The 13,809-nt window shown below is 73.0% G+C and overlaps 2 protein-coding genes across 2 annotated transcripts in view; one reads left to right on the top strand and one right to left on the bottom strand.

Moving 5' to 3' along the window:
* Positions 1-6,743, top strand: part of Lama5 (laminin subunit alpha 5) — a 49,145-nt gene extending 42,402 nt beyond the window's left edge. The window contains 30 exon segments of the mRNA XM_048349428.1: positions 261-301; positions 304-442; positions 517-665; positions 758-934; positions 1,035-1,171; positions 1,243-1,400; positions 1,521-1,656; positions 1,734-1,896; positions 2,289-2,370; positions 2,373-2,410; positions 2,488-2,644; positions 2,727-2,860; positions 3,292-3,330; positions 3,332-3,423; positions 3,577-3,723; positions 3,810-3,948; positions 3,950-3,981; positions 4,094-4,223; positions 4,314-4,459; positions 4,616-4,670; positions 4,672-4,788; positions 4,790-4,810; positions 5,154-5,279; positions 5,281-5,319; positions 5,541-5,609; positions 5,611-5,695; positions 5,776-5,909; positions 6,218-6,311; positions 6,395-6,514; positions 6,604-6,743. Of these exon segments, the coding sequence (XP_048205385.1) occupies positions 261-301; positions 304-442; positions 517-665; positions 758-934; positions 1,035-1,171; positions 1,243-1,400; positions 1,521-1,656; positions 1,734-1,896; positions 2,289-2,370; positions 2,373-2,410; positions 2,488-2,644; positions 2,727-2,860; positions 3,292-3,330; positions 3,332-3,423; positions 3,577-3,723; positions 3,810-3,948; positions 3,950-3,981; positions 4,094-4,223; positions 4,314-4,459; positions 4,616-4,670; positions 4,672-4,788; positions 4,790-4,810; positions 5,154-5,279; positions 5,281-5,319; positions 5,541-5,609; positions 5,611-5,695; positions 5,776-5,909; positions 6,218-6,311; positions 6,395-6,514; positions 6,604-6,743 (3,236 nt within the window).
* Positions 6,744-7,119: 376 nt separating this feature from the next.
* Positions 7,120-12,144, bottom strand: Adrm1 (ADRM1 26S proteasome ubiquitin receptor). The gene is given in 13 exon segments (XM_048349700.1): positions 7,120-7,351; positions 7,576-7,600; positions 7,602-7,679; positions 7,832-7,989; positions 8,138-8,370; positions 8,498-8,579; positions 8,900-8,986; positions 9,136-9,259; positions 10,839-10,894; positions 10,897-10,954; positions 11,393-11,403; positions 11,406-11,605; positions 12,042-12,144. Coding segments are annotated over 12 exon segments (1,218 nt in total). The 5' UTR covers position 11,605; positions 12,042-12,144; the 3' UTR covers positions 7,120-7,244.
* Between the last annotated feature and the right edge of the window lie 1,665 nt (positions 12,145-13,809).

Genomic DNA, 13,809 nt, shown 5'->3' with positions numbered 1-13,809 from the left:
GAGGAGGCTCCGCGCAGAGGACCGTGGTCTGACCACGCTCACGGCCCGGCCGGTCCCCCGGCCGCAGAACACCCCGAACATGCTTCCACTTGAGCTGCAGGTGTGGCCTGGCCCGGGCCGCGTCCTGAGCCGGGAGCGGGGTGCAGAGAGCGGTCGTTCCCGCACTGAGTTGTGGGGACGGTGGGGTGGCGGGGTTTGGCCACGGGAGGCCGGGGGTGCTCCCCGCCCAGCCCCGCTGAGCCCGCCTGCCACCCCTGCAGATGAGACGAGCGAGAAGATCGCCCACCGCCAAGGCGGTGGCCCGCCCAGGCCCAGGACACGGCCTCCCGCGTGCAGTCCCGGCTCCAGGACATGCAGAGGAAGCTCGAGGGGTGGCAGGGCCAGTTCGGGGGCCTGGACGGCCAGGACCTGGGCGAGGCGGTGCTCGACGCAGGCCGCTCGGGTGAGCTGCGGCCCCCTGCTCCCAAGGGCGACGGGTGGGGAGAGTGGGGTGCTCAGGCTGCCCCCCCCCCACAGTGTCCACCCTGGAAAAGACTCTGCCGCAGCTGCTGGCCAAGCTGAGCCTCCTGGAAAACCGCGGGGTGCACAACGCCAGCCTGGCCCTGTCGGCCAACATCGGCCGCGTGCGGGAGCTCATTGCGCAGGCCCGGGGCGCGGCCAGCAAGGTGCGTGCGGATCGCAGCCTGGTGGGGGGCTGGGTGAGGGGCCGGGGGACCCCACGACCAGACGCCGAGCACGCAGGCGCCTCTCGCCCCAGGTCAAGGTCCCCATGAAGTTCAACGGGCGCTCGGGGGTGCAGCTGCGCCCCCCACGGGACCTGTCTGACCTCGCCGCCTACACCGCCCTCAAGTTCTACCTGCAGAGCCCCACGCCCGCCCCCGGCCCGGGGGAGAGCACCGGGGACCACTTCGTGCTCTACATGGGCAGCCGCCAGGTGCCGGGAGGGCGGGAAGAGGGAGGAGCGGGGCCGGACGGCAGGCGGGCGGCGGGCGGCGGGGGTCCCGTCCCAACTGCCCGCTGTCGCCGCCTCCCAGGCCTCCGGGGACTACCTGGGCGTGTCTCTGCGCAACCAGAAGGTGCACTGGGTGTACCGGCTGGGCGCGGCCGACCCCGCCAGCCTCAGCATCGACCAGGACATCGGGGAGCAGTTCGCAGCCGTCAGCATGGACAGGTGGGGGCCCCGGGCGTGCGCTGCGCCGGCCCGGCCCCGGGCTGAGGCTCACCCGCCCCCTCTGCCCGCAGAACCCTCCAGTTCGGCCACATGTCCATCACGATGGAGAACCAGGTGATTCACGAGATCAAGGGAGACACCGAGGCCTCCGGAGAGGAGGGCTTACTCAACCTGCGGCCCGATGACTTCGTGTTCTACGTGGGAGGTTACCCCGACGGCTTCACGGTGAGCCCGGCCCGGCGGGGGCCGCCTCCCGTCCCCGGAACCCCGCGGGGGGTCTGGCTTCAGTCAGTACTGCGGCAGCTCGCGGGCGGGCGGGGACGTGCCCTGACGCCCGCTCTGCCCGCAGCCCCCCCGCCCCCCCTCCATTTCCCCGGCTACCGGGGCTGCATCGAGATGGAGACGCTGAACCAGGAGGTGGTCAGCCTCTACAACTTCGAGAGGACCTTCCGCCTCGACACGGCCGTGGATAAGCCTTGCGCGCGGTACGTGGGGCCCGCCTCGCGCGCCCCCACCCCTGCCGCGCCCCACCCTCCGCTCACTCCCGACCCCCCGCCCACAGCTACAAGTCCACCGGGGACCCCTGGCTCACCGACGGCTCCTACTTCGACGGCACCGGCTTCGCCCGCATCAGCTTCGAGAGACAGTTCAGCAACACCAAGCGCTTTGAGCAGGAGCTGCGGCTGGTGTCCTTTAACGGCGTCATCTTCTTCCTGAGGCACCAGGCAGGCCCTCCCCCGGCCCCGCCCCCACCCTCCCAGGCCCCTCCCACTCCCGGCCCCGCCCCTCCCAGGCCCCGCCCACTCCCGGCCTTTAACGTCATCTTCCTGAGGCACCAGGCAGGCCCCTCCCCGGCCCCCGCCCCCACCCTCCCAGGCCCCTCCTACTCCCGGCCCCGCCCCTCCCCCGGCCTTTAACGGCGTCATCTTCCTGAGGCACCAGGCAGGCCCCTCCCCCGGCCCCGCCCCTCCTGGCCATGCCCACCCTCCCAAGCCCCTCCTACTCCACCCTCCCCGGCCACGCCCCGGCCACGCCCACCTTCCCAGGCCCCTCCTACTCCCGGCCCCGCCCCCACGCTGACCCCCGCGGACTCCGCTTCTGCCCCCCCCCCCTCCAGAGCCAGTTCCTGTGCCTGGCCGTGCGCCGGGGCAGCCTGGTGCTCTTCTATGACTTCGGCGCGGGCCTCAAGGAATCGGTGCCCTGCAGCCCGGGCCGCCCATGACGGCGGCCAGCAAGGCGGTAAGGCCGGGGCGCCGGCGGGGAGGGGGCCCCGGCCCGGGCCTGCCCCGACGACCCTCCCCGCCCCTGCCCCGCAGATCCAGGTGTTCCTCCTGGCGGGCAGCCGCAAGCGGGTGCTGGTGCGCGTGGAGCGGGTCACCGTGTTCAGCGTGGAGCTGGACAACGACCTGGAGCAGGCCGACGCCTACTTCCTGGGCGGCGTGCCCCCCGAGCAGCTGCCCGCGAGGGTGAGGGGTGGGCGCGGGGGGCCGGGGCGGAGCGCCCCCCCTCCCCCCCCCCCGCGGCGGGCGGTGCTCAGAGGGCGCCTCTCCCGCAGCCTGCGGCGGCTCCTTCCCCTCCGGGGCGTCAATCCGAGGCTGCATGAAGGGGATCAAGGCGCTGGGCAAGTACGTGGACCTCAAGAGGCTCAACACGACGGGCGTCAGCTTCGGCTGCACCGCTGACCTGCTGGTGAGCGCCCCTCCCGCGCCCCGCCCCGCCCCGCCGGTGAGCGCCCCTCCCGCGCCCCGCTCCGCCCGCCCCGCCGGTGAGCGCCCCTCCCGCGCCCCGCCCCGTCCCCGCCGGTGAGCGCCCCTCCCGCGCCCCGCCCCGCCCCGCCGGTGAGCGCCCCTCCCGCGCCCCGCCCCGCCCCGCCGGTGAGCGCCCCTCCCGCGCCCCGCCCCGTCCCGCCGGTGAGCGCCCCTCCCGCGCCCCGCCCCACCCCGCCGGTGAGCGCCCCTCCCGCTCCCCACCCCGCCCCGTCCCGCCGGTGAGCGCCCCTCCCGCGCCCCGCCCCGCCCAGCCGGTGAGCGCCCCGCCCTGCCCCGCCCCACCCCCGCTGGTGAGCGCCCCTCCCGCGCCCCGCCCGGCGCGGGGCACTCAGGGGCCCCGCCTCCCCACAGGTGGAGAGAGTCATGACTTTCCACGGCCACGGCTTCCTGGGCCCTGGGCCTCCCCAACGTGGCGCCCCTCACCAGCAGCAGAGTCTACTCGGGGTTTGGCTTCCGAAGTACCCAGGAGAACGGCCTCCTCTACCCACCGCGAAGCCCCGGTGAGGCGCCTGCTCGGGGCCCCCCAACGCGCCCCCCCTCCCCCTGCTCGGGGGCCGCCCCCGCCTGAGGCTGGCCACGACCTGCCCCCTCCTGCTTGCGGGGTGGCCTGGGCCCTCGTGGGCCCGGCTGACTGGCCTGGCGCTGTTCCCAGGAGGGGCTGTGCCAGGTGGCCCTGAGTCAGGGCCGGGTGACCCTCGAGTTCATGGACCAGACGGTGACAAGCGCAGAGGTCTTCGCCGACGGTGCGCCACACTATGTCGCCTTCTACGCCAACGCTTCAACGTGAGCCCCCCCCCCCCCCCGGGGCCAGGCCAGCTCTGAAGAGGGGGTGAGCGGGGCTGGGGGAATACTGCCCTTTGGTTTCCCAGGGTGCGGCTCTACGTAGATGACCAGCTGCAGCGGCCAGATCCTTCCCTGGAGCCTCCGGCTGCGCCCCGGCCCGGGCCGCCCCAGGGCGCCCCCCTCCTGCTGGGGGGCCTGCAGGGATCGGACCCCGCGAACAGATTCAGGGGGCTGCATCAGCAACGTTTTTGTGGAGCGGTGAGCTGTGGGCAGGGGGGGAGGGGGGGAGGGGGGGAGGGGGGGGCGGGGGGGGCCCCGCCAGTCCCTTTCAGCTGACTCTGCCTCCCCCCCCGCCCCCCCCAGACTCCAGGGACCCCCAACAGGTGTTCAACCTGCAGCAGAACCTGGGTAGTGCCAACGTGAGCACGGGCTGCACCCCAGCCCCCCCCACACAAGCCAGGCGGCAAGGACCCCAAGGGCTGCGGGCCTCTACGCGGAAGGTGGGGTCACGTGGCAGTATGGGCACAGCTGGGGGGTGGGGGGATTGGCAGCCCCCAAGTGGACTCTGCATCCCCGCCTGTTACCTCCAGACCTCACGCCACAGCCGCCAGCCCCGTCGCGACCCCGCCTGCGTGGCACCCCCAAAAGACAATGCCATCCAAGACGCCTACCAGTTTGGAGGGTCCCTGCTCAGTCACCTGGAGTTCGGGGGCATCTCCGCCTCCCATGGGAATCGGTAGGCGAGGCTGGGCCAGGTTGGGCCTGGTCGGGCGGGGCGGGGGCCGGGTGGGGCGGGGCGGGGGGCGGGCCTGGTAGGGCGGGGCGGGGCCGGGCCTGGTCGGGCGGGCGGGGCTGGGGGAGCCTCCAGGCTGACGCCCCGCTGGCCCTCCAGGTTCCACTTGTCCATGCTCGTCTACCCTCGAGCCTCCCAGGGCCTCCTGCTCTACCGCCGCCCCCCAGACGAGCCGGAGCCCGGCCCTGGCGCTCTTCCTGAGCCGCGGGCACTGGGTCGCACAGACCGAAGGCCCCGGGCCTCAGCTCCGCGCCAGGAGCCCCCAGCGCTCCCCGGCCTGGCCAGTGGCACTCGGTGAGGCCTCGGCTGGGGGGTGGGGGGTGCCCCAGGCCGCCTCCCGTACTGAGCCCCCCCCCAGGTGTCCGCCTCCCTTCTGACCCCCCCCAGGTGTCCGCCTCCCATTCTGCCCTCCCCTCCCCCCCAGGTGTCCGCCTCCCGTTCTGACCCCCCTCCCCCCCAGGTGTCCGCCTCCCGTTCTGACCCCCCTCCCCCCCAGGTGTCCGCCTCCCGTTCTGACCCCCCTCCCCCCCAGGTGTCCGCCTCCCGTTCTGACCCCCCCTCCCCCCCCAGGTGTCCGCCTCCCGTTCTGACCTCCCCGAGGTGTCCGCCTCCCGTTCTGACCCCCCCCCCCCCGCAGGTGTCCGTGCGCTGGGAGCCCAGGAAGATCCAGCTGCTGACGGACGGGGTCCAGGCGGTGAGCCGGCCGGCGGTGCGCGGCCGGGCCCGGGGCGCCGAGGGCCCTCGGGCTCACACCCTGTTTGTGGGGGGGCCTGCCCGCCGGCCGCCGCCCCGCCACGCTCCCGGTGAGGGGAGCCCCCGCCCCGCCCCGCCCGCCCTCTGAGCCCCGAGACCGCCGCCCCGCCCCGCCCCGCCCGCCCGCCCTCTGAGCCCCGGGACCCGCCCTCTGAGCCCCGCCCCGCCCGCCCTCTGAGCCCCGAGACCGCCGCCCCGCCCCGCCCCGCCCCGCCCGCCCTCTGAGCCCCGGGACCGCCGCCGCCTCACGCCGCGCCGCCCCGCCCCGCAGGTGTCCACCGGCTTCAGCGGCTGCGTGAAGAGGCTGCGGCTGGAGGAGCGGCCCCTGGAGCCGCCCTCCGCGCGTGGCGGGGGTCACGGCCTGCGCCTCGGGGCCCCTGCACCGCGGCCTCTTCTTCTCGGGCCGAGGGGGCGTCGTCACGCTAGGTGGGTGGCCGGGGCAGCCTGGGCGCGGGAAGGTTCCGGCGGGCCGGGCCTCGCCTCACCGCCCCCCCCCCCCCACGCAGCGCCCCCGGCGGCCACGCCCGCGGAGGTGGAGCTGGAGCTGGAGCTGCGGCCCCGGGCGGCCGCGGGCCTGGTCTTCCGCCTGGGCCGGGCCGGGCCGCCCCCCTACCTGCAGCTCGAGGTGTCGAGGGAGCAGGTGAGCAGGGCCGGCTGGGCGCGGGGGGGGGGGGGGGGGGGCGGGGCGGCCTGGGGCGGGCAGGTAGACCCGGGGCGGGCAGGGAAACCCGGGGCGGGCAGGCAGACCCGGGGCGGGCAGGCAGACCCGGGGGGCGGGCAGGCAGACCCGGGGGGCGGGCAGGCAGACCCGGGGCGGGCATGTAGACCCGGGGCGGGCCGGCAGACCCGGGGGGCGGGCCGGCAGACCCGGGGCGGGCAGGCAGACCTGGGGGGCGGGCCGGCAGACCCGGGGCGGGCAGGCAGACCCCACTGCCCCCCCCCCCCCAGGTCCTGCTGCGCGCGGACGGCGGGGCCGGCGAGTTCTCCACGTGGGTGAAGCCCCCCGAGGCGCTGTGTGACGGGCGGTGGCACAGGCTGGCAGGTGAGTGGGGTCTCGGGGTCCCCCGGGGCGCCCCACGCCCGCGGCAGGCGCGGCTGCGGACCCCACGTGCTCCCGCCCCGCAGCCATCAAGCACGGGGCCCTGCTGCGCCTGGAGGTGGACGGAGCGAGCAACCGCACCGCGGGCCCCGCCTCGGCGGCCCTGGCCGACGCCCCGGCCCCCCTGCACCTCGGGGGCCTGCCCGGTAAGTGCGGCCTCGGCCAAGGGGGCGGAGGAGGAGGGGGGCGCCCCTCCCGCCCCCCGGTCCATCAGCGCTCTCCTCCGCACCCCCAGAGCCCGGAGCCGCCGCACGGACGCCCCCGGCCTACCGAGGCTGCATGAGGAAGCTGGCGGTGAACGGGGCTCCCATCGCCTGGACCACCGTCACCGCGCTCCAGGGGGAGGCGGGGCTCGGCGGCTGCCCCGCCCCCTAGTGCGGGGGGGGGGGGGGGGCTCCCCGCCCCTCCGGCTCCCGCTGCGGGTGTTTATCTGGATGCGCTCCAGGGTGATAGCAAGACACTGTAATGGGTTTGCACTTTGTGCCTCCTCTGGGATCTGAAAAACCACTGTTTTCCTCTTAAAAAAGAAGTGATTTGCTTCACTGAGTGTGGAATTGGATGGAAAGCCGGTGGGGCAGCGCGGGGGGGGGGGGGGGGGGGCACACGCGCGCATGTGCACAGCACTCTGCTGCCCTCGCCTGGCCACGCGGAGCACTGGCCATGGCGGGCGGCGGGGCGGGCGGGCGGCTCTCACTCCGTCCAGAGCCACAGCACACAGGGCACGGCACGCGGGGGACAAAGACCAGAGGTGGCAGGTAAAAGAAAGGGCTTTTATTTATTAGTGAGTTGGAGCAGGAAAGGATATGCAACGAATCACAAATGCCACTACAAGAGTCACATGACTAAACTCAAACTCCTCAGAAGACAGCAAATAACTTAATCTAGACTCATATCTTCCTCTTCGTCTTTCTTGTCTTTCGCGTCGCCCTCCTTCTGCTCAGATTTGGCATTGTTCTGCATAGCTTTGGCAAATGCTTCCACATCTGAAATGCGTTTAAAATGCAATTGGGGGGGGGGGGGCTGGGCATAGGGCCTAGGGGTAAAGCCCTGGGCTCGACTCCTCAGCAGTGGCGCTGTGGGTCAGGTGGCCGAGTGCTAGCCCTGAGCCCAAGGCCGGGACTGGCTGGCCTACGGGGCTGAGGCGGGGCTCAGCGGCTGTGAATGCAAGTTTGAGGCCTGGGGGGAGCGGAAGGGAGCAGGCACTCACCGCCCTTGTTGGCGGCCTCCACGGCCCTCTTCAGGCAGGCCAAACTGGCACATGAGGGGGCCCAGCTGCCCGGAGGCCAAGGCTGCACTGAACATTCCCAGGGCCTGCAAGGAAAGGCCGCCTGCAGGACTGGGCTCCGCTTCAGGGGCAGCCCGAGCCCAGCAAGGGCGGAGACGCCAGGGGGAGGAGGCGGGGGGGGGGGGGGCCTGGGCACACCCCACCCCCCTGGAGCCAGCCACCTGGGGCTGCCACCTACCTGCTGGAACTGGGGTGAGGTCAGCGTGTTCTGAATCTCATCCGCAGTCTGGGGCAGGGACTCCCCCGAGGGCAGGTAGGGCAGGAGGCGCTCCTGGACGTCGGCGTTAGCGAGGATGGGAGCCATGATCTCCGGCGTCAGCACGCTGGCCAGGTCCACTAGGGCGCAAGCACGGGGCCCTCAGCAGCTCCCCGCCCGCCCGCTCGTCCGCGCTCCACGGGGGAAGCGGGGCAGGCGGGAGGGGCGCTCTGCTCCAGGGCGGCGGGCCCCAAGCCCCCTCCCCCCAGCACGAGGACGGCGCCGTACCTTGCTGGCCCCCTCCGGGCCCGGCCGGCACGTTCATGGTGGCCAGGATGCTCTGCAGGTCGCTCAGCTGGATGGGCTGGGTGGGGCTGGCCGCCGTGCTGGCTCCGTTGCCTGAGCTGGGCGCGGGGCTCGGGCTGGTGGCCGAGGCAGCTGCTGGGGCAGAAGGGGCTGGGGTGGCGCGGGCAGAAGAGGTGGTGGAGGATGGGGTGACTGCTGCCGACTGGCTCCGGGAGCTGGGAAGAGCGAGGGTGCGCTAGAGCAGTGAGGCCCTGCTCCCAAACCCGAGGACCCCCAGCCCTCGCCTCCGACGCGGGGGCTCCCCGAAGCAAGGGGCAATGGGGCAGGGGGGCGTGGGCTCACCTGGAGGACGAGCTGCTCGCCGGAGGCCCGCCGCTCCCCAGGAGACTGGCCAGGCCTGGCCCGGTGAGGGCCCCGAGTCCACCTGCAAGGAGCAAGGGGCGTGTGCCGGGGCAAGGAGCAGAGGGGCGGGGGCCGCCCCTCGCAGGGGAGGGCGGGCGGGGCCGGGCCTCGGAACCAGCGTCAAGGCTTCCACACCAACTCCCTTACACGACCTAAACCCTTTGGGCCACACACCGACTGGGCCGGGCCTCGAGCTCCACCCCTGGCCTTCCTGAGGGGGTGGGGCAGGGCACCCGCGGAGCTGAGGCTCACTTGGCACCGCCACAAGCATTAAGGAAACGGGGTTCAACGCAAGCACAGCAAGCCCCCCACCCCAACATGGGAGCCAGGGTTGGGGGTTACCCAGTCCTCCGAGGCCGGCGGGTCCGATGAGCTGCATGAGTTGGCTGTGACTCATGTTTCCCAACAGGCTCTGCAGGCCACCCTCACCTGGAAAACGGGGAGTCGCACGCACTTGGGCGGCCTGGGCCGGGTCGGGGCACGGGGGGGGGGGGGGGGGGCAGGCTCGGCTGCCCTAGGGCAGCCGGGGACTGGTGCATCTGGGGGCTGTGCCCCCCCAGGTCCACGGGGACCCTTACCACCCAGAGCCGAGAGTTCGTGGCCGCCGCTCCCGCTGGCCCCCAGCGCCCCGGGCATGGGCGGGTTGTTCAGGTACTCGTTGACTTTCCGGCAGTGCTCCTCGTCCTGGTCGGTCTTGGGCTCCTGCCGGGAGATCACGAGAGGCGCTGAGCCCAGCGGCCCGCACGGAGCGGGCTTGCGCCAGCCGGCTTCCGAGCCCCCGCGGCCGGCCATCCTCCCCGGGCCTCCTGAGCAGGGGGCCGACGCCCAAACCTCCCCGCTGCGGCAGGCGGGCACCGTCCTCCCCAGAAGCCCCGCCCCCAGCCTCTGCCCACGCCGGCTCACCCAGCAGCACCCCCCAAACCAACTGCAGCCCCCAAGGCTCCTGGGCACCCGCCACAGGCAGTGCACGAGAAATCCCGTCCTCACAGGAAAGGGGCAAGAAAAGCACAAAGCAGGGGAAACACGAAACACGAGACAGGGAAAGGAGCCAGGCAGTGGTGGCTCGCGCCACACTCGCCACTCAGGAGGCTGTGGGCCAGGCTCAGAGACAACCCAGGCAGGGGCGTCAGGAGACCTGCAACAAGCCCCCAAAAGCTGGGAATGGAGGGGCGGCTCAAGTGATAGAGACTAGCCTTGAGCGAGAAGGCTAACGGGCAGTGCCAGGCCTGGAACTCAAGTCCCAGTAGGGGCACCAAAAGGGGAAGGAGGGCCTCAGGTTCTAAGCCCCCCAGACGTACCTGAGGCCCCATCCTGGAAAAAAAGGAGGCCAGGAAGTGTTGACACCAGTTGTTGAATAATAGGGGGGGGGGCGACCACACCCCATCCTCGTTTAATTGGAAAACAACCACACCCACTATTCTCCGGCCCCTCAGACCAGGTGAGCACATCACTGGGCTCGACGACTGGGGTTTGCTGGCGGGGCAGGCACTCTGCCACGGAGCCAAACCTACAGCTCTTTCTCACACTGGCCACTGTAAGACACGCATCGCTCTTGGCATGCTTTGGGCTATGATCCTGTGTTGTGCTTCCTGTAGTAGCTAGGACGATAAGGTTCGCACCACCAAGCTCCATTTCTCCCATCGCCATGAGTCTAGAGCGTGTTGGTGGGGGACAACCTGGGCCTTTTCCCAGTCTCAGCCTCCCTCAAGCTGGGTAACAGGTGTGTGCAGTCCCGCACGCCCTGCTTACTTGTTGAGATCACTCTCACAAACTTTTTGCCTGGCTGGCCTAGAACTGGTATCCCCCCCCCCATCTCCGCCTGGAACTGCAGGCGTGAGCATCCGTGCCCAGCACTAGGTCTAGCTTTCGACCACAGACCGTACACATCTAGGAAAGAACCCGGGTCCCAGGCCTTCCTGAGCAACAACGCCAGGAGCAACAAAGGCAAACACGCCTGACAGCCACTGATGGGGGGCAGAACAAGTGGTAACTCCCAGACTGGAGGCACACAGGAGCTACGGGGCAGGGACCCTACCAAAGACCAAGGAAGTGGAGGAAACCACCCAGGGAAAAGCCCCATCCCAGCGCCGGAGGCTCCCCGTGAGGGGGGCGGGGAAAACGGTGGGACACGGGCGGGAACCCGGCGGCAGGCACCAGCCTCGCCATGAGCCAGCCAAGTAACCCTGGACGACCTAGGCTGTCAGGCCGATGACCCGGGGTGCGAGCGAGCGCTAATTCCACAGCAAGAAAAGCCAAAGCGTTCAGCAGCCCCTCCGCGTACCTGCATCCAGAAGAAGAGCCGCTTGGAGCCGGCCTTAAACTTGAGCACGTAGACCCTCCGCTGGGGCACTGCGCCACGCGCTTGAACTCACAGTCGTCCGGGAAGATGATCAAGTCCTGGCAACCCCAAGAGGAGCGTCAGCCTCCCCCACGCCCACCCCGAGCCAAGCGCTTCAAGAACAGTCGCTGGACCCCGAGTCTTGACAGGGCGGGGTGCGTCCCTCAGAGGACGGGGGAGGGGCTGAGGGCCCGCCGATCCCGAAGGACTCCAACAGAAGCATTTTGAGATTAAAGTTACAAGGTCAACAAAGGGCACTGGGCTCCATGAACAAAGAACTCTGGGGAGCGATAAGGGAGGCCCGCCTCCCCTCGGGGCTCGGAGGAGGGTCAGAGGGTCAGGATTTCAGCTTCCCCTCCAGGGCCGGGCTGGGGGGGCGTGTCACCAGCCCGCGCTGTCACGGTGAACGGGACACCCGGAGTGGCGGGGCCGCGTCCCGCGTCCGGAGCGGGCGGGCGGGCGGGCGGGCGGCCCCCCCGCGTCCCGCGGGCACTCACGTCCTCCACGGCCCCGACGTCCTGTCCTTCCAGCAGAAGTGAATGAGCGAGTCGTCCGTCTGCTGGATGTACACGAGCCCTTTCCGCTTGTCGGGGGTGACCGTGGTTCCCTTCAGCGACATCTTCCCCGCCCGGAACTCCACGAGGTACTTGCTGGAGGACCCGCGCGAGCCTGGCACCAGGCTCGGGAAGAGGGCGCCCGACGTCGTCATCCTGAAAGCAGAGACGGGCGGCGCGGCCCGGCGCGGGCTGTCCTGGGTGCCGGGTCGCAGGGGACCGGCTCCCCTCGGGACGTCGCCCGGGGGCGCGAGCGGGCGCCGCCGCGGGGCTCCGGCCCGCCCCGTTCCCGGGCGCCCGGCTCGCGCCCCCGGCGTCCCGGCGGCACCGGCGCCGCCCGCGCTCCCCGCCGAGCCGGCGAAGAGCCGCGCCGGCGGGACGAGGCCGGCTGACACCCGCGTCCGCGGGGCGCCGCGCGGGCCCCACGTCCCGCCCCGCCGCGGGGCCCGGGCCGGGCGCCCTCGCCGGAGCCCCGGGGTCGTGCCGGCGGGGCGGCGCGGGAGCGGGCCGGGGGGCCCCGCCCGGCCGCCCTCCGGCCCCGCGCCCGGCCCCGGCCCGCGCCCGCCCCCGGCCGTGCGGCCCGGCCCCGCACCTGGCTGCGCCTACACTCGGCCCAGAGGCACCGTCCGGGCTCGCTCTTCCTCCTCGGCGCCTGCCGGGCCCCGCCGGAAGCCCCAGCTCGGCCCGCCCCGCCGCCGCTCTCGCCGCCGATTGGGCTCCGTCGGGCGCGCGGCCGGCCCCTGCCCGCCCTCCATTGGCCCGCGCGCCCGTCCCTCACGTCGCCCCGCCCCGTCCCGCCCCCGCGCCGGCGGCCCCCTTCCGGCGGAAGCCCGGGCCCCGGGCGCGCGGCCCAGAGCGGCCCCTATTGTTGCTGTGTCATAGGGGAGCGGCGGCGGCCCCTGGCGGCGGCGCCGGGAACGGCGGGCCCGGAGCCCGCGGCGGCCGCGGGGCGGAGCCGGGGAACGGGCGGGGGGCGCACCCGCGCCGGGAGCGGAGCGCGCGGCGGGGACGGGCCGGCGGGGAAGCGGGCGCCGCCCGCCGCCCGGGGCCACCGACCGCCGCGAGCGAGTTCCCGGCCGGGGTCGGGAAGGAGACCGGCGGGCGCCCGGGGCGCGGAGGCGGAGGCGAGGCCGCCCGCGGCTCCCGGCACCTGCCCGCCGTTCGCGGGGGCCCGGGGCGCGCCCCCGAAGCTCCCCACCCGCGCGTCGCCGTGGTCCGGGCCCCGCGGCGTTTGCCAGGGCCGCACCCCCGCCTGGCTGCGGGCCGGGCCGCGCCTCGTGGCGGGCGCCCCCCGCCCTCCCCTGGGTTCCGTCTCGGCCCCGCGTCTGGAACCCGGCCCGCCGGTGCTCGGCCGCGTGAGCCCTGCGGCCCGCCGGCCGTGGGCTGAGCCGTCCCCGCGGCCGCCTCTGCGGGGCGGCTTCCAGCCGGAGCCCCGGGCACCCGGCCGACGCGTTCTCTCTTCTAGGCCTGCTGGACCCCAGACGACCCAAAGCCCCGGCTGCCCAGGGCGCAAACCCAGCCGCTCAGGGCGGAGCCGGGCCCGAGGCCGAGCGCCCGGGGCGGGGTGGGCGCAGCCCCCGGGGAGGCAGAGCGCCCGGGGCGGGGCGGGGTGGGCGCAGCCCCCGGGGAGGCAGAGCGCCCGGGGCGGGGCGGGGTGGGCGCAGCCCCCGGGGAGGCCGAGCGCCCGGGGCGAGGCGGGGCGGGGTGGGCGCAGCCCCCGGGAGGCAGAGCGCCCGGGGCGAGGCGGGGCGGGGTGGGCACAGCCCCCGGGGAGGCAGAGCCCCTGGGGAGGGGTGGGCGCAGCCCCCGGGGAGGCAGAGCCGCTCACCTTTTGAAGGCTCGCCAGGGCACCACCACACCACACCCAGCGCTGGGGTGCGGCGGGGAAAGCGGCAGGTCTGGGGGGGCTTCATAATCTTTTAAATTAGTGGGCTTATTATTATTTTAGAACAATCTGAGGTTCAGGGCCAAACTGAGCAGAAGGCACCGACAGCTCCCCGCGCGGCTCCGCCCCCCCCCCCCCGCGGAGCCTCCCCCAGGCTCCCCCCGCGGAGATGCGCTTGTTACCATGAAGAACTGTCCCCAGAACTTGAGGGCGCCACTGTATCAGCTCTCCTGGAAACAAACTGCTCAGTCCCGCTGGCCAGGCCAGGGCTGCTGGCTGGCTCCCTCCCCTCCCCCCGCCCCTCCCGGCACCCCAGGGCTCCCCACTCCCCACCTCATTGCTCACGAGTGCCAGCGTCTGTCTGAGTTTGGGAGGTTCACAGTCCAACCCCGGGCTGTAGCAGGGGCTGATACTTTGACTTTAAAGCTGTGTAGCTCTGCCTCTGCCTCTGCAGTGCAGAGATTGTGTGTCCCCC

The sequence above is a fragment of the Perognathus longimembris genome, chromosome 6 (genome assembly GCF_023159225.1).
Source record: "Perognathus longimembris pacificus isolate PPM17 chromosome 6, ASM2315922v1, whole genome shotgun sequence".
Classification (NCBI taxonomy): Eukaryota; Metazoa; Chordata; class Mammalia; order Rodentia; family Heteromyidae; genus Perognathus; species Perognathus longimembris.
The sequence above is the reverse complement of the archived record's forward strand: the minus strand, read 5'-3'. Positions and strand labels throughout refer to the sequence as shown.